At 38.7% G+C, this 20170-nt stretch overlaps 1 protein-coding gene across 1 annotated transcript in view; it reads left to right on the forward strand.

The window, feature by feature from the left end:
• The window catches only part of adamtsl3 (ADAMTS-like 3), a 220548-nt gene that overhangs the window by 164220 nt on the left and 36158 nt on the right, over positions 1-20170 (forward strand). The window contains exons 15-20 of the mRNA XM_053635527.1: positions 3492-3576; positions 8881-9167; positions 9976-10105; positions 17932-18136; positions 18232-18414; positions 18587-18740. Of these exons, the coding sequence (XP_053491502.1) occupies positions 3492-3576; positions 8881-9167; positions 9976-10105; positions 17932-18136; positions 18232-18414; positions 18587-18740 (1044 nt within the window). The remainder of the gene's footprint in view (positions 1-3491; positions 3577-8880; positions 9168-9975; positions 10106-17931; positions 18137-18231; positions 18415-18586; positions 18741-20170) is intronic.

Here is a 20170-nt window from a genome sequence, read left to right on the forward strand (position 1 = left end):
GAGACATGGTGGGTTCAAGTCTTTGAAGATGAATGATACTTTGCTGAAGGTTAGAACTATGGCATACTTCTTCATTAAACTGCATCACCAAAGGAAAGCATACAGAAAGGTGTTGACATGATTATTGTATGACAATCTGGGGGGTAACACTCAGACATGAACATTATTAATATTAATAGTAGTGGTATCACACAATACCCTCAGTCCAAAGGAGGATGATTTGTACCTTTTTCCTCTATTGGAAATTATTGTTATTATTTACAGTGAAATTGCACACACTTACCTCACACCATAACCCCAGCCAGGCTACAATGAACTAAATTATGATAATTATGAAATTCAATTTGTAGATGGTGGGTTTTGTTCTTTGTGGGGTTTATAAAAGTTGTGGTTGATTGATTTGCATATTTTCTGGCTTGTAGATGACAGCTTTTTTTTTTTTTTAAATGATTGTATATGGAGATGGTGGGGCTTGTTGATGGTGTGGTTTGCAGAAGGTTCCATTTATTTGTTGAATTTGTAGTTGCTGTAGTTTGTAAATGGTTAAGTTGGTAATTTTTTGTTTTTAGGTGATTGGATAGGTAGAACATATGATTTGTTGATTGTGCATTTTGTAGTTGGTTCAATTTGTAGATTGTGGGATTTGTAGATAGTTGAATTTGTACATTATTGAACATGAAGATGGTAGGGCTTGGTGATGGTAAATTTGGAAATGGATGGGTTTGTGGTCCAATTTTGTAATGTTAGACCTTGTATGTAGATAGTGGTATTCATACAGTACAGTACTGTATATGCTTGAATTTGCTGGAGTCTGTAAATTGTAGAATTTATATGTGTTGAGATTTGCAGAGTGTTGATGATGGGACTTGCATCCACATACAGTCCCTTTAAAGTTGAGACTTAGTTACTTTATATTAAATATTGAATTAATACTAATTATGACACTGAGAGAGATTTCAGTTACTGCTTGTCTAAATGCCAGAGCATCGAAGATGTTTGAAAGATATCAGTGCTTCATTCCTCAGTGAGCACGGCAAGAATATCAGTGGGAAGGATTTTATAGGACTGAGCCTGGTGCATGACTCTGCCTGCTCTTTTCTTTATGTTATGAGTCAGACTTAAGCTAAGACATGCCAGTCTGAGAGACTCTTCTCTAAGATAAATGATGTGTGACACTTCAAGAGTATACAACTGAATCACATAATCTGCACAAGTTCATAAAAAGAACTGCCAAATGTATTCTTGAAGGCCTAAGCAAGTGCACACTCTGTTTCAGTCCCTTTGCATTACTTACTTGTGCTCTTAACATCCTGCAGATGCTTTCCCTAAAACTTCTTCAGAAGAGATTGATTTGTAAATCTATTAAACATTTGTGCTGTGACCGCTATATTAATAGTTAAAATATAAAACTAGTATAAATAGAAGTACTGTTTAACCTTTATCATTTATACATTTATGTTTTACATTTATCTCAAATGAGTTGCTGTCACACTTGAACATGTCTAGATCACTTTAATCTAGACTGCCTAGTTTTATACCAAATGTTTGTGGGGTTGCTATTACCAAAACTCAGAAATCCCTAAAAGGCTTGACTTGAAAGCCAAACCCTCAGACCTCAGAACGTCCTCTGTTTTAAATAGTCTGTTTTATTGGTGCCCTGTAACCCCTACAAACTGTGATAATCATTCCCCACTTCAATAAATGCCTGCTTTCATGAATATTTGATTTGTATGTGAAGTTTTATTACACATATTTGGATTCTATTGGGATTTGTGGGATGTGGAGTAGAATTTGAGCAGAGTGGGATGGGTTTGGGCGGTGTGGGTGGATGTGGATGGTTTTTCAAGGGTAAATATTATAGATGATTGAATTTGCAAATAATGGAGTTTTGAAGAATTTTTAGATGGCCTTGTAGATGATGGGATATGCAGATTGTGGTGTTTATTGATGGTTAAATATGCAATTTATGCAATTTGTAAATGAGTTTGTAGATTGTTGAACATGCAGTTGGGGTTTGTTAATGACTCAGTGTTTAAATTGTGGGGTTTGTACATGGTTAGTTTTGTTGTTTGTAGATAGTGGGGTCTGGAAATGGGTTGCTTGGTAGATAATGGGATTTGTAGATGTTATGAGTCTTTAGACATTGTGGTTTGTTGATTCTAAATGGTGTTTAATTTTAGTTGTGTTCACTAATTATGAGGGTTATAGATTGTGAAGTTTATCTGAAGTTGGATTTGGAGATTTTGGGGTATGTAGGTGCTTTGATTTGTAGATTGTTTGATTATAACAAGGTTGAAATTATAGTTGTTAAAATTTGTAAATGGTTGAGAGTTTCTTAATGGTGGATGTTGTAGATAGTGGGATTTTAGATGTTTGAGGATATAGAGGGTGTTATTTGTAGATTGTGAGATTTGTTGGTAGGCTTAATAGATGTTGAAGGTTATTGGCAAGTACTGTAGTGGATTGTGAGGTTCATAGAAGGTTAAATTTATTAGAGATTCAACGTGTTAAGGGAGAAAATTGTAACTTGACAAATGGTTGAAATTGTAGGGGGTCAGACTTGATGATAGCAGGATTAATGGGATGTATAGATTGGGGGTGGGGGGTTCAGTGTTTGGGCCATAGACTGAGTGTTTGGCTTGCTGATTGTGGAATTTTGGAAAGTTGTGTTTGATGTTCATAGATGCTTTGATTTGTAGATGGTAGAATCTGTATATGGCAGTGTATGTTGGTGTTTATTGGTCAGTGGAATTTGTTGAAAGTTGGACTTAGATGTATTGAGGTTTATAAATGGATGATCTGTTGGTTGTTGAAAATGGTGGTATTTGTTGGTACAGGGTTTTGAAGATGGTTGATGAGGCCATTGGGATTTGTTGATGTCATGGTAACTGGAATAATTTGTTGATCCAGTGTGTGAGGGTGTTCTATCATGATTCTCTTTCTGTTAAACTTTTCTCTGTTTCTATTCAACCCCAGCACAGTCTCAGTTCCAACTGTGTCTAATCAGCCTCTTACACCGTGCTTCTTGATATGCAAATCAAAGAAATTAGCCTCATAATAATTTCTGGGGACTTTATTTTTGGCACTAAGCTCTGTACCTGTGACAGTGTTATATTTGTCACTTACATTGAGAACACACCTGCCAACAGCTTCTCGTTTTTCAGTGAAAAGAGGTGTAAGAATTTTGGAAGTGCAGCTATTTGTATAAATTTGAATCTACAGGAAATATTTAGCATGTTTTTCTTGTGAGCGTTTTGCTGGCTTTGGATCAGTATAAAATCTAATGAGTGGAGATTTTGTGCATTTTACTGCAGCTCTTGTGCTCAAAGCTGTGAAGATCTGGCCTACTTTTTAAAGCAGACAGGTGTTGAGATAAACAGGTGTCCATTGTAATGGAGTCCTAAAAGAGGTTGCCATTTGGTACTTTGGTATTTGATTGCTTTGATATACATGTGTTTGTGTGTGCTGACCTCTCTATCTTGGTCTTTCAGAGAGTATGCCCGTAGAGGCCAAAGTCCCATGGCTAAAACAAGCCCAAGAATTGGAGGAGACCAGAGTGGCCACTGAAGAGCCAACGTGAGTTTTAATTTTTAACACCTGAAAAAGTAAAACTGGAACAACCTAAGTGGTACAGCTCTTCCATTAGCTTTTGTTGCTTTAGTCCTGTTTTTCTCACATTGGCAGATATTAAATATCTCAACAGGTTTAGTTATGGGCTGAATGCTAAAGCTACAGCCATGTTGTATATTTAGCTGATAAATATTCAGGCCTTGAATGGCCATTATTGTGTATAATATTTATACTATTATAGAAAACAGTAGTAAACTGGGGTTTTAATATACAAACGGTTGTTCCTGGGGTGGAATCCGTCCATCCATCCATCATCTATCCATTTGCTGTACCACTTATTGTACACAGGGTCACAGAGAGTCTGGAGCCTATCCCAGGGTACTCGGGACACAAAGGGGGCTACACCCTGGACGGGGTGCCAACCTATTGCAGGGCAAAATTGCACACACACTCACACACCCATTCGCACACCAAAGGCAATTTGGTAATACCAATCAGCCTACATGTATGTCTTTGGACTGGAGGAAGAAACCAGAGTACCTGGAGGAAACCACAAAGCACGAGGAGAACGTGCAAACTGTTCACACAGGGCGGTGGCGGGGATCAAACCCCCAACCCCAGAGGTGCGAGGCAAAACATGCCTACCACTAAGCCCTGGTGTGGCATCATCAAGTATAATCTAAGAAACGTTTTTAGAGAAATCTAATTAAGGTACATAAAAAAGTATTTGTACAGTACCTTTTTTTTCTGACATTGTTTTTTCCCACCAATTGCCATGGAGTATACATTTGTGTATCCCTTCATCATCTGACTGCTAACATTTCCAAGACACCTTTTCAGAAAACAAAGTTGTTCTTACCTTATCATTTGCATTACACTGGCAAGACAAATCATTTGTCTGCTTTCTTTTATAGTGGAAAGGCAAAGGCCCTAACAGAGTTTGAATTGGGACTTGCTTTTAATTTGCTCGTAGTCTTCATTCACAGGCATTGTGCTATTGTTGGTGCTACCTTGCCCCATCTCTGAAACTGTACCTCAGTTAAGAGCTGCCAAGGGAGTGAAAACAGCTCAGTGCATCTCCGGACCATTGGAAAAAGCCACGACATGAAACCTTCCAACATCCTGCGGTCTACCGAGCCTTCTGTCACAGAGACTCATAAAACAGAAGTATGTGGGATGAAAGTGTTTAGGGGCTTCGGAGAAGAGAGCAGCACAGGAAGCTTGCTGTTAAGTGTATGTGTGTGTAAGGAGAATTAAGATCTGCTGCATTCCTGATAACTGCTCATGAATTGCATTCTTCAGTGTAATATATCATTCAACAGCAGGCATCCCATCCTGTTTCTGCTATGTCAATGTGTTTGCTTAATTTAGCAGACTCTGGGGAAGGGAGATGCTGTTTCGGTAATCAGCGCCATCGGAGAGTGACCCAAGTGTGTGGAATTCACTGCTGGACAACAGCCATGTGACTCCAGGATTTAATGTGTCATAGGTTTTAGCCCAGGAATGTGAGAAAAGTAATCTTGTCTTGGATGTGTCATACTGATGAATCTCTGTCCTGGCTCCCATTCTGTTCGACACAATGTTCTGTCCTCTTGCACAAGATCATTTCTTTACAGTAATTCATTTGTAGCATTTATTTAAATACATTATGTACTGTATTTTCTCAATGATACATAGACCCTGCCAAATAGCTTTCTCATATGTGGATTTCTCGTAACAGGTGTTTGTGCAGAGATGGAAGGTTAGAGCCTTTAATATAATCAATTCAGAAAAATATGTCCCAGTTTTCTTAAAATATAGTTTTGCCAATTTCCACTTCATTACCTAAGTCTCTGCAACTAATCCCAGAAGGTGAAAGGCCATCACATCCTTCCTCTGATACATGAAGCCAGTCAGAGGTCACACTATTTGTACAGCTGATCGTTCAGTGTTATAGGACAGTCATAATTGTGTTTGGATAAATATGGCTAAAACTGTCCTATTATGTATACATGAGCAAACATCACTAGACTTGCTTTGATTTAATACCTTTTAGCAGAAAAGTTCAGACAAAAATTTGTATGTTAGAGGTGTTTTCATAGTGGTGAATGCAAATGGAGAGGCGCATGTATAAATTAAACCCAAGGCTACATATCAGCCAAAACAATAAACACATCCAATATAACAGATGTTAATATGTGGCACCTAAGACACATGCCCCAAACAAAGTAAGAGCAAAAAATAAAAAAAAATTATCTTCAACTGCAGATTTAGGTGAAACTGCAGGGAGATAGGGCTCTGGCATGGCTCTTCCTGTCTTTCTCTTTCCACCTCACTGTCATTCTCAACATCTTCCTCAGTCTCCTCTCTCCACCTCTTTTCCTCAGTCAACTTGCTTTCTCTGTCTCTATGTCCTACTCTCTCCATTTTCTCCTACAGTGAATCACGTTACACATGAATTGGATAGGCTCTAAATTTCAGCAGCCCTTTTCCGTAAAGGCTGTTTTCCACTCGTCTGTAATGCTGCATGGCGAACTCATTCTGTGGTTCATTAGGAGTCCTTGTGATGTCTATTAATATTGTTTTCCTGCTATTCTTTTCTGGCACATAATGTTTTCTGGACTGAATTACAGCTATTTTAGTGCCATATTCCTCCATTATTTTCAGATCACGTTTCTTTCATTAGAATTCCTCTTTATATTGTATTGGTGGTTATATTGTACTGTGGTTTGTGTATAGCCGATTTGAGCTCTCAAGGCTGTAAGGTGTTTGGTCTTATTTGACAGAATGAATTTTTAAAAAATGCTAAATGAATAGTTCCAGATCGAATATCTGTCCTGATTACACTGTGTATATAAGTGTTATTTAAAGACATTTATAATTAATGGACCTACATATTATGGATTTATATTGCTATGAAATATTATATAATATAATCTTAAATTTGTGCATGGACATGGAAAGATGAAGTGGTTGTGAATACACTGTGGTTAGGCAACTGCATGGCAAACACATGCTAACTAATGACTGAGATTAATGATAATTCATTAAAAGTGTCAAGAATGTCAACATTTCCCTCAAATGTATGTTGGGAAATTATTGAAAAAATACCTCAGATGACTGTAATTACAATTACCATGCACAAAACCTTGTATTATATACATATATAGATATTTGACAAATTAAAAGAAAATTGGTAATACTTGACTTAATCTATACATTATGAGACAAATGTAACCATGTCAAACACCTATCAACAAAGAGTAACTTGGGGCATTTTCACACCTGGCTCATTTGGAGCGTTTGTTTTGGAACTTTCTGCATTTTCTCCCTTGGTTTGGTTTGTTTAGACGTATATGAACATGGCAGTCACGCTCAGATCTGCACCAAAACAATGCAAACAATTGTAAACGCACTCTGGAGTAGTTTGCTTGTGATGAGAAACCAATCTGACCCAATGCACCAACAACCAAGCTGTATAGTAACGCATAATGGGAACCAAGTTATGTAAAAAGCGTGTTAATTCTGCTAATGGCTCGCAGCATGAATTTAACTTGGACCAAAGTAAAAATGATGAGGTAAAATGCGTCATTGAAATTTGGTCTGACAAACATATTTCTGTACAACTTTCAAAAATGCATAAAAACACTGAGGCTTACAAGGTGTTTAGTGAGTGTCTCAAAGAGATGGGCTTTAATCAATCTGTTGAACATATAAATTTTAATAGCTACAGCTAAAAAAGAAAGCTACAATACGCTCACAGAGCTGCTGTCTATCTGTCCTGATGAATGACTGCTATGTGGAACCCTGGAACATAATCAGGCGCACTCTGACCAATGAGAGGACAGTTTATTCACATGTGACTTTCTGTATGCTTTGAAATTTTGCCTTGTGAACGTGAACCGGACCAAAGAGAATATGCAACATAACAAGTCCCCGTTTCTGAACAATGCACAGATCTGCAGGTCGGAAAATGCTCTTAGTAATATGTTGGGCCACCATGAGCCACCAGAACCGCTTTAGTGTGCAATGACACAAATTCTACAATTCTCTAGAACTATACTCTAATGCCTCATGTTTTGACAATGGTGTTGGAGAGTGCTGTCTAACACATCACTCCAATATCTCCAATAGGTGTTCCATCAGGTTGACTCCATAGCATCATTTTCATACTCATCACTGTTCAGTGAGTGTTCATGGTCTATGAATATAAGAATAACTTTATACTCATTTGCTTTAAACCAGGTGGATCTAGGTCCATTGTCTAGGTCCATTGTACCCTTTCACATTGACAATCTTGTCAAGTATGCTTAACATATCGGAGCACATTTGTTAGTATGCAGTTATTAACTGTAGTCAAGCTGTTGCTCGGTGTTGTGTTATATATATATATATATATATATATATATATATATATATATATATATATATATATATATATATATATATACACACACACACATATCTTGGATAATGGGGGCATGGTTGCTTAGTAAATAGCATATTTGCTTTGCAACTCCAGGGTTGGGGGTTTGATTCCGGCCACCACCCTGTGTGCGCAGAGCTTGCATCTTTCCCCATGCTTTGGTGGTTTCCTCCAGGTGCTCCGGCTTCCTCCCCAATCCAAAGGCATGCATTGTAGGCAGATTGGCATTTCCAGATTGTCCGTAGTGCGTGAATGGGTGTGCCATTGTGCCCTGTGATGGGTTGTCGCCTCATCCAGGGCGTTCCCTGCCTTGTCCTTGAAGTCCCCTGAGATAGGATCCAGGCTCCCTGCAACCCTGTGTAGGATAAGCCAAACAGAAAATGGACACTTGGATTTTTTTGGATAGTGAATCATTCTCAGCACAGCAGTGACACTGTCATTATAGTGTGTTGTACGAGTGGCATCAGTTGCATCAGTATTGCTGGGGTATTTGAATACTGATGTGTACTGATATGGGCCACTTTTTTAGACAAATTTATCTTGTTGCTGCCCCTGGTAGGTGTATAGTTAGACACTATAACTCATCAAGTTCCACACTTGTCAGTTCTTCTTTATCAGTTTCTCACCACAGCACTGCTGTAAGCTGGATATTTTCAGTTGGTTTCCCGACCTAGCAGTGACATTGGGATGTTTAACAACCACATCAATGCTCCTGTGCCTGATACACTCATACCAGCACCACAACACACTCAGGGTCAGTTATGTCAGTGTCATAGCTTTCTGAGAGTGGACCACCACTCAAATAACATCTGTGTAGTGCTGGTTCTTTTCAATTAATTGATTGAGTTCATTCCCTGTGTTAAGATGCTTTTAATTGTGGTTACTTTTCTCATGTGTGTGTTCAGCTTCATCCCCGGCCCGTGGTCTCCCTGCAGTGTGTCTTGTGGCACGGGCATACAGAAGCGCACTGTGAAGTGCAGAGTGTTTCTCTCCTTCACTCAGGCTGAGGTGGACCTTCCAGATGAGGAGTGTGGCGAGAATAAGCCTCTCCTCCAGAGATCCTGCACCCTCGAAGACTGCTCCAAGCTGCCAGATCCTCCACAGCACCCAGAGGAAAATCAGAATAAATCCAAGAAAAACTATGTTTGGGAGTATAGGGGTTTCACAGCATGCTCAGTCTCTTGTGCTTTAGGTAAGTGTGTATGCTGACTGTTCCAGTGATCCCAGTAAAATAAATAAAATTGATGCAAATATGCTTTGAATACTCCTTATATCCTGACTCCTGATACTCTTGAAATGTGTGTGCACAGGTGTAAAATGCTACAGTGCCTTTAAATATTGTTGTAACATGCAGGAATTGGGTGATGGTTGAGGATCAGTGTGCATGATGCTTATTATCAAAGCCAAAAATGCAATCCAGAACTCAATGTGTTAATGATAGCAATGGGCAAACACAGAAAGGCCAAAGAAAGAGTAGTCAAAAGTCAAGGCAAGGGTCAGGAATAGGATTTTCAGTATACATGGCTCAGAAATTGCACAGACTCTGAAGTGTAATGTTCACATCAAACATCAGAATGAAGAAAATGTGTGATGTCTGTGACTTTGATCATGGCATGGTTGTTGGTACCAGATGGGCTGGTTTGAGTATTTCATAAACTGCTGATCTCATAGGAATTTCACACACAATAGTGTCTAAAGTTTACACAGTTCTGTGAGTTGAAACACCTTTTTGATAGGAGAGGGCAGAGGAAAATGGCCAGATTGGTTTGAGCTGCCATATAGGTGTTCTTTCTAGGCATACCATTACTCACTATAGGCCATTTTTTGCTATACACAATTTGTCCCCATAAACTACAATAAAACTATAATAACCACAGGATGTCAGTTAAAGAGAAATGCCTTATTCCGCCTTTATAGTCACAACAAATCATCATTCAAAGAGTATCCTTGCATTCTATGATGCTTTCTGACTTCCAATTATGTATCTCTTTGTCTCTCAGGCAGGCAGATGGCTGTTATTCGTTGTGTAAGGGCTGGGCAACGGGAGCTAGTGGAGGATACACTCTGTGATGAGTCACTCAAACCCCACACTATCATGCGCATGTGCAACCCTCAGCCTTGTCCTGCCAGGTAATAACTCACCACAACTATACACAGGTCTAATAGTAAGTAGTAAATCAATGCCACTGGGCTTATATTATAATCTTGAAGACATTTCTCTATCTAGCTGAAGAGTTTCATCAGGTTTGCTGAGTTTGGATTAATGTCCTGATGGAGTCTCATATGCCCAAAAGACCAGATAACGAAGCACAACAGGAGCAGCATAAAGTGCCTTGCATTTATGCGAGCCACTATAATACAGTCCAATGAAGAATTAACAAACTTGTATCTAGATGATGCAAAACCTGTTCTAAACTGTCCTAGAACTTAGCCAGGACATTATTCAGCAGTCTAATCTTAAAATCCAAATCATAAGGGAAAGAAATATTCTGAGTACAACAATGTCCACATTCTGAATAAAGAGAAGTGAAGGAGACTGTATATGTCAAACTTGAGTTAACCATGTCTGAACAGAGGAGTATCTGATACAGCACTGATCATCTACTTATGACCTCTTTAAATCAATTCACGCATCTATATTCTAGTGACAGTTATGTGATCATAATGAGTTCAATGACATTACCAGTTTGAAACGTTATGGTATGAAGTAGCAGAATCTGTGGCAGCAGAAACCTAAAACTATTTTCAATACTAAAGATTACAGGACGTATTGGTAGTCAAGTTTGGGTACTTTCTAGCACCCTTAAGTGTGGGTTTGTGAATTTCCAAGAATCCTGGGTTTATGAATCTGCAAGAATCACTGAAGGCTCTACGTTGGTCCCGTAACAGACGTTTTTTTTTTCTTTCAAAGATCATTCCAGTTACAAACCTTTTAAGAGGACAAACAGCACTGTTTGTCTCTTAATAGTTATGCATACGAATGTAGACAACATACCATACCATACAGTGCCTTGCATGAGTATTCATCTCCTTATACTGGGTCATAATATTGTCATGGGGGAAATCGATATAGTTTGTGTCACGTTACAGAACATAATGGGGGTTAGCATGGATGCAAATGCAGATAAGAGCTTTATTATATGAGAGACAGGCAGGCAAATCCAAATCATGAAACATAGACGTGGTCATAAACAGGCAAATGTCAGGCAATTGGCAATCGGGCATAAACGAGGCAAAACAGAATCGAAGAACGAGGGCGAGAATAAGATCAACGCTATAACACATGAAATGTTGAACTAAGGCTTGGTATTCTGAAAACTCACTTAATATTTCACGATGAACAAAGAGACATGAGGGGTTTAAATACTAAACATAATAAGGGGTGAAACACAAAACCGTTGAGACTAATGACACATACGGGAAACAACCAATGACAATACGGGGCGGAGACAGGACCGAAATCACAACAAAACACACGTGTCAGAACAAAGTCAGTGTCACTAACAAGTCCGGAAGTGCGCGCTCACACTTTGAGCTCGTGCTTTGGGTTTTAGAGCGTGCCACGTGCTCCAGCTCTAGCGCGAGGGGTAATCGTTACAGTTTGCAAAATTATTTAGAATTTTTTTTTTACTGTGAAACCCCTAAATTAGCTCTGGTGCAACCATTTGCTATCAGAAGTTACATAATTATTTTAATGTGAGTCACGTAATCTGGAAGACCCCGGAGTTGGTTAGACAACACATCTAATTAAAGCGCAGAACTAATTTAGCGGTTTCACAGCAATATGAGTGAATACGTATGCATTTGAGAACATTTTTTAATTATGAATCATTTTGAAAATTGTAATTAGTTTCCCTCCACATCAATATTTTGGGATACTTTTTTTTGTAGATTCATGACATATTATCTCATTTAAGTCCATGTCTGTAGCAGGTGGTAACAGTACAAACTGTAGAATACTTATACAAGGCAAAGAGATGATGTGAAAAAAAAAAAAATCTTTAAATTATTAGATTAAACTTTTCCAATAAATTTTATCTCAGCTAATAAAAGCTGTTTAACCCATCGACCATTCAGACAAAGGAACATTGTTAATCTAAGCACTTCTTGTTGGATCAATATTGCTATTTCACTGTGGTTGTTTCAGTCGGTTATCAATATGGTGGAAAATAAATCTAATATCCCTTTTCACTTGAATGCAGAAGTGGGAAAAAGGCTTGTAATGGGTAGAATATTCCCAGTTTTCAGTAAAACTCATGAAGCTTCTCAGAAATATCTCAAACTATCTTAAAGATTATTATGTCCATTAACCTAGACTTACTATGATTAGACAACTCAGTAACTTACAAGAATAGAAACGATCATAGATAACCAGACACTTGCTGGCACTCTATTGATTACATCATCTTCTTGTCACTAAGGTTTTTATAAGTGCAAAATGTCCAATAAACTCTGAAGCTTTTCCCCATTGTCAAGTAATTACATTCCCCGTGGCCAGTAGTGCAGATCACCCCAACATAGCTCACTCAATGTAAAAGACCATGTTCCTTTTTGTTTCTAATGGCAAACATACTCACCAATGTATTACCCAAATAAATAAAACCAAACAAGTCCACATCTGCTAAACATCTGTTGAAGTATGCTGCCCCAGTTCAGGAGATAACATGGCTGTCTTGACCTGAACTGTGGGCTCCATTGACCTATCGTTATTAAAACTTTGTGTATATAAAAACAAGGATTTGAAAATCAGACCTTCTGAACCATGTCTGAGGTCTGAAAGCATGTGGACAAAGAGATGATGCAATTAAAGCTGATGAAAACAGATTCTGGAATAAATGATGACATAATGAATATAGTGACTATGTTCCAGCCTTTGGCTAGTACTACTTGATGATGTCATATTTGTCTTTTTCAGAACTTTAACATAACAGTAGTTCATGGAAACAAACGTCCATTTGCGTTGTCTTTTGCCATATTTTCTGAAATTCGCTTAAATTTTGCAAACCGGTAATATGGAAACACAATGCGACACAGAATGTCTGGATCAGATAGCAGATGGAGAATTATAATCTGGGCCGTTCCGTACTGCAGTCGGGCCAATCACAGGGCTTCAGTTACATTAACGAAACATTGGCAGGACATCTTTATGGCTCAGATTGGGAAGCAGAAATACACATGCTGCTAAATTGCTCTGTGCTGCACTCATCACATGGCAAAACCAACCACAGATGATCTGACTAATGAGAACCTGACAAAGTTTTAGGAGGGACTTTCTTGAAAAAGCAATCTGGTTTACGGTTATTTACGTCAATGTAAACGACAAGTGATCACAGCTGAAACAGCATCTTATTCATGCATACTATCCACATGTCTGTTAACTGAAAACTTCCTGTTTCTAATTTATGGTTTTTGAACTGATATGACTCTCTTCTATTTGTATGTACTACAACCTTGTGGAAACTGGAAACTGTCTTTAAACAGGAAATGCTGCAGTTTGAAGAGTAACATTTCAAATAAGGACAGTGTAGTCTCATGGAAATATGTATAGAGGCATTTATTCCATAATAAACAAATGGTATATAACAGGCATTGCAATTCTGCTGAACAAGGAAAGACAGGAAACATCAGCAAACAAACATAGTTTAAACCAAACATGCTGGTAGGATTGACTAAACCCGATCTGAATTTCCATCGGAATCTATAGAATTAGTAACATACCCAGGAAACATGTGGTTCCAATAAAGTTTTTTTTCTTCTTCCCATCTTAATATCTTCCATGCCTATGTTCAGAACAAGATGTAATGGTCAAAATGTAAAAATGATCTCATGCCCACCATGGGAAATTGTTGTTTGACTCAAATTCCAAAGCAGGCAATAAACAACCTCTGCCATGGACTGTGAAACAAAGAAACAATGCAATGATGCCTACAGCGATTGATGTAGTTACATAGGACAAAAGAATGAAAGTAATGTATATTCATGTAGAGTTGAGTGTGAGAGGGCCAGCACGGAAATGGCATTAATTTATCTTCTCAGATATTCACTGTCCCCCAGTCTCATACTGATCCACGAAATGATCTAGCAGGCTGCTTTCAGGAAATATCTGTAGCATTTGGTCTTGCCATGAACCCAATGTTATGCTACAGGCCCTTGCCTAAGTGTACTAGCATTAATTAGATGTTTTGCCTCCTTCCTGGGTACTTTAGCTAAAAAGTCAAATAAAAGGATTAGATAACTTTACATTAAATCTGGAAACAGAACGTATTGACACTGTGGAAGGCATGACAGCCAGAGGAGGGTGGATGTAGTTTTTGGTTGGTAAACTGTTTTGCACACAGCAATGATATTGAGGTCTCTAAAAAAACCACGATAATCTACCAACCAAATAATATCTGCTCAGTGGTGGCCCTATGGTGGCTTGTTTCCAATAGTTTTTACATAGCATCAGGTGGGTGACAGTCAGGTATTGTAAATGTATAAATGATGGGTATACCTGATACAATTACATAATAGGTTTACAGTCAGCTCTACAGTTATTGGCACCCTTGGGAAAGATGGGTAAAAAAAAGTTAATTAGCTTAATCTCACAGTGAAATGTAAGAGAAATCTAATCTTTAATTGAAGAGACATTTAATTTTTAACAAACTCACATATAATGGTGGCCCTAGATCTTTTATAAACAAAATATAACTGAAGCATGTTTCCACTCATATGTTACTTTAATTTATTATTATTATTAAAAAAAAAAAAGATTTAGGAAGTTCTAATACGTCATCAATTACCTCCTGTTTCACAGGGGTATACATACATGAGGGTGTAAGTTATAAGAATTGATATAACGTATGAGCCAACACAGGGGCCAAATTCCTTTAGTCATTCATCATGGGAAAGATTAGTGAATAAATGAAAACGAAGTGTGTTGACATTTATGAATCAGGCAATGATTAGAAAAATAGCTGCACAATTCAAAATGCCCATAACCATTGTTAGGACAACCATTAAGATGTTTAATACAACTGGAGCTGTAATAAAACTAACTGGAAGAGGACAGAAGTGTATTTTTCCCCATTTAGAGTGAGAAGGATGTCTAGAAAGGCAAAAACATTCTCAGGATTTTTTTTTCTCAAGGATCATGGGTGGAGATTTGCTGAAGATTACACCTAAATCTACAATAAGATGCCACCTCAATGTCACCAAACTATTTGGAAGGTGTGGCAGAATAAATGTTGGGCTGTTTTTCTTCTAAAGTCAGGATAAATGGATTTATGGAAAATCTGGCTGCCTATTTCAGGGAGTCAAAAGTGGGTCATTTTCAGATCATCCAGCAGGATCCAAATATGTTCAAATCCACACAAGACATGGCCATCCCTGTCCCCTGATCCAAACGCCATTCTAAATCTATGTGTGAGCTGAAGAGGAGAGTCCATGCGAGAGAGAGCAGATCTAGGACTTTGAAGGATCTGGAGAGAGTCTGTCTCAGGTTGCTTACTCTGTATACCTGCTCCAGTCTCATCAAGTATTATAGAAAAAATGCTGTTGGGTTAGAAGTGGAGGCTACACTACAGTAATAATTGACATACAGTATGTGTTTGTTTTTTGTTTGTTTGTTTTTTATGTGATTAGAATAACTGTACTAATTAAATGTTATGTTTCAGGTCATTCATATCAGATTTTCAGTGTGAAATTAAGCTAATTAAGAAGGGTGCCAATAATTCTGTAGCTGATTGTATCTGATAAAATTGCCAAATGTGTAGGTACATGCTGCCTAGTGTACTGGTAACTTGTTATATAATGGTAATATAGTATAATATAACAGGTAATGTAATGCACAGAATGTGAAGGATTTAAGCCAGGCCTGTGCCATGTTCAGGACCAAACTCCAAATTCAATCTTAATAGAACATCAAAATAAAACCTACCTTTTAATAGTGGCGTCAGCCAGCTAACATTTCAGAACCATGTGTTATAGTTTGATTTTTAACCAACATTCAATTTAAAAACAATTCTGTCATCGAGTGTATATTTTTCTGAGTTTTAATGTTTTCTATTATGGCTTTAATATTTTAGAGTATTTTATGAGTTCCAGAGAAAGCATCATACTTTTATGAGTTTCAGATAAAGTCTCATCATTACCTCATGTTTTATAGACCTCATTATCTTTGCTACAGTGCACTCACAATTTCCGTTGGATTCAATGATACTTGCTTGCCATTCTTGGGGTAGTGAGGTTCAGAGTGGTCATCGCTTGTTTTTGCTAGTGTGATGAATATGCATTACGGTGACATCAGACTAAATTGTAATTGTACTTGGATTCTGGCCTCTTTTTGTGAATAGTACATAGTTTTTGTGCAGACTTTTTGGGTGTGTTGTTACTGACTAAAAGCAGTAGGGATAAGCTTGGATGGAGCCAGTATCAGGTTGTAATTGTAAACTGGATTCACAGTGTAAGTGATATATTTAAATGCAAAATAACAGTGTATTTTATTTTATTTTATTTTTTTTACTTCTTTTTGGTGTGTTTTGTGAACACAGTCCCATGTATCTTGTTGTAGGCTTGTGTATCTCTGCTTCTAAGATGATACAATGCATATAGTGATGTGTGAAATACAAATTTAAAGCAGTCAGTTATTTAATTTGAAAGGATGTGATTGAGTAAACAAACAGTTCAGTTTTAATAGACAAAATGTCAAGGATTGGGAAAGATCCTTTTGTAGGACTGAAGGAGAAGAGAGGCCACACCGTCCCTCAGACTGATGGGTACAAAGAACATGCCTCCTTCCCAGGGACTGATGGGTACAGAGGCCATGCCTCCTTCCCTGGGACTGATGGGAACAGAGGCCACGCCTCCTTCCCTCGGACTGATGGGTACAGAGGCCATGCCTCCTTCACTGGGACTGACTGCTATAGTGGACACACCTTCTTCACAGGGACTGATGTGTAAAAAGGACATGCCTCCTTTACAGGGACTGAAAAGTACAGAAGCCATGACTCCTTCACTGGGACTGACACATACAGAGGCCACACCTCCTTCACTGGGACTGCCAGGTACAAAAGCCACACCTCCTTCACTGGGACTGGCAGGTATAAAAGTCACACCTCCTTCACTGGGCCTGACAGGTACTAAAGGCCACACCTCCTTCACTGGGACTAACAGGTACAAAAGCCACACCTCCTTCATTGGGACTGGCAGATACAAAAGCCACGCCTCCTTCACTGGGACTAACAGGTACAAAAGCCATGCCTCCTTCACTAGGACTGACAGGTACAAAAGCCACGCCTCCTTCACTGGGACTAACAGGTACAAAAGCCACACCTCCTTCATTGGGACTGGCAGATACAAAAGCCACACCTCCTTCACTGGGACTAACAGGTACAAAAGCCACGCCTCCTTCACTAGATCTGACAGGTACAAAAGCCACGCCTCCTTCACTGGGACTGACAGCAAATAAAGCCACGCCTCCTTCACTGGGACTGACATTTTAATTCACTTAGATTAATTGGATCAGGTGTGTGCGTGTGTATGGGTTTGTGTGTGTGAATTCATCTGCATTTTGTGTACTTTGATTAGCAGGAGCTTATTCTTTGTGTGGAGGCTAAATGAGATTCTCTTGTGTGTGAATGTGTGAGTAGAGAGATGATGAGCAAATGTTATCTATGAGCAAATAAACAGTTGAATATATCATCTGCGATGTGGATGTTCTTCATAAACAATCTGTCAAACCAATCTGTTCCTTCAGATGTGTGTGTGTGTGTGTGTGTTTCTCACATTCAGCACTGATCTTCTCCACGGTGTTTGTGTTTATTTGCTTACACGTATTTGCTATCATAATGAATTGCCTCAAAACACTCAAGTCCCATGTGTGTGTGTGTGTGTGTGTGTGTGTGTGTGTGTGTGAGAGAGAGAGAGAGAGACCAGCATTGACATTGACCTGTGTGTGTATTTTTGCTCTCTCTCAGATGGGAGGTGAGCATGTGGAATGCATGCTCAGTAGCATGTGGCGTCGGGCTACAGACGCGCAGTGTATGGTGTGTGAAGTCTCCTGGAGCCAATCACAGTGACCCAGTGTCAAACTCTGAGTGCCAAGGACCCCGCCCTACAGAGGTTCAGGCCTGCAATCAGGTGCAGTGTGTCCCCACCTGGGAGACTGGCGAGTGGCAGGAGGTGAATTTACACACACACCCACACCTACAAACATGCACATCAATACACCCCTGTTGTTTAGTGTGACTGCACTGTGTTGTTTCTGTGCATTTCAGTGCTCCAGTTCATGTGGGAGAGGAACGCAGTGGCGTAAGGTTTACTGCAGGCAACGTTTGGCCACAGGGAGCTATCGCCACCTGCAAGACAAGGAGTGTGATGGAGTTAAACCCGATACACACCGCCCGTGTGTAAGCACGCAGTGCCTAAAACCCCACCTAGTGGGTGGGGAGTGGTCCAAGGTGTGTGTGTGTGTGTGTCTGTCTGTTTGGCTGAACGTACTAATGTTTGTGAATGTCTCCCGTGTTTTGATTAGTACATCAAGTGTATGTGTGTGAAATCCAGTCAGTATTTTGACTATACTCGTTATGTTTATTATTAGTGCTTTGTATTATATTCACTGTGTGTTTTCAGTGCTCTGTGACATGTGGGAAGGGAATCCAGCGCAGAGAGCCTGTGTGTAGGAGGCAGACAGCATCTGGTCAGCTGGTCACACTGGATAGATCTGTGTGTATCGGCCTTCAACCTCCACCTCTAATCAGGAGCTGCCGAATGAGTCCCTGCAACAGTGAGACTCCATTCTTTCTCTTACTGGGTGTTTTTTCCTGTCTCTTTTTTGGAACATTTGCATCATAAAATGACCACACCATTACCATCTGAGCCCTAATTAGCACCTTTTTTTAAGCCCCCAGCATGATGGCTTATGGAACAATGTTACTGGTCAAGTTGCTTTGCTAATTACTGAATGCCTGGTGTATACCCAAAGAGGTCCCCAAACTGTTAGATAAAAGCATCATGAACAGAGCAGTGTAAAACCCCTGCTGAGATGGAAACCATAACAACAGTTGTAGAATGTTTGCCTATTGCTATGTGAGAGGACTAGCAATAATGTTAGCAACTGTAAATTAAAAGGATTGTTTTCATGTCATTCAGTTCTACTGCATGTAAAAGTAATCAGATTACTAATTACTTTACTTTCAAGTTACTTTCAAAACCTGTCAAGCCTACAAAAATACACTACAAAGTGAAACTCATACTCATCAGTGTATGAAATGATCACTGTGTGTAGGACTACCAGACCGATAAAATATCAAACTTTTCTAACTAGGCTAGTTTGGTGTCGCTAGCCAAGGGGAGGCACAACTAAACTATGGGTTTAGCTGCTACAGTGCCATGCAAAGTACATTATCTTTCCTTATGTACATTGTCTATCCTCATGTTCATGTAAACTGGAATTCATATAGACATTTACACACCTTGTTGTCCTGCTCAGCTTCAGAGGATGTTACTGTTTCAGTTTCAACCCCCTTTTCTGGTTTTGTTTTTTTTTTTTAATCGTGTATATCCATTTTTTTCCTCACAGTGACTGTGAGTGAGTGTTTGGCAGAAGTGAGAGCTGTCCGCCAATAAGACACGAGTATTTCCACATGTTTTCCTGTAAACCCTGTCTGATTGGTCTCGCCTCCGTTCACTGAAGATATAAAATTACAACACTACTGTCTTCTTTTACTGACGTTCAGTTACGTAGTGACAAACCTTTACAAGTGGAGAATTATTCGGGGCTAAAGAAAAAAATCTCCGGGGTTACAGGTTACTCCCCTGGCAGCCATACAAAACGTGATTTACTTTTAAAAATGCATTTTACTTAATATTGTTTTCTTAACAATAAATTTGTAACGCAAGTAAAATAATTTTATTCACACCAGTAACTGTAATCAAATTATATACATTTTAAATGTAATGCGTTACATTACTGCGTTATCAGAAAAAGTCATTAGTAATGTGTTACTTCATAATATACTATATACTATATATATACTATATACTATAATAACTATACCCAACTCTGGTACTGTGTAAGCAATATGTATACAAGGCATACCATAACTATCTTAGTTTTCAACATCAGTATTTTATCATGCTAATTTAAAATTAGGCTATATAAAAAAATATGAATAATTTGTGATGTCTGTTCCGCAAATACACTGAGCTTTATGA

This window comes from Ictalurus furcatus, chromosome 10 (assembly GCF_023375685.1).
Source record: "Ictalurus furcatus strain D&B chromosome 10, Billie_1.0, whole genome shotgun sequence".
Taxonomy (NCBI): Eukaryota; Metazoa; Chordata; class Actinopteri; order Siluriformes; family Ictaluridae; genus Ictalurus; species Ictalurus furcatus.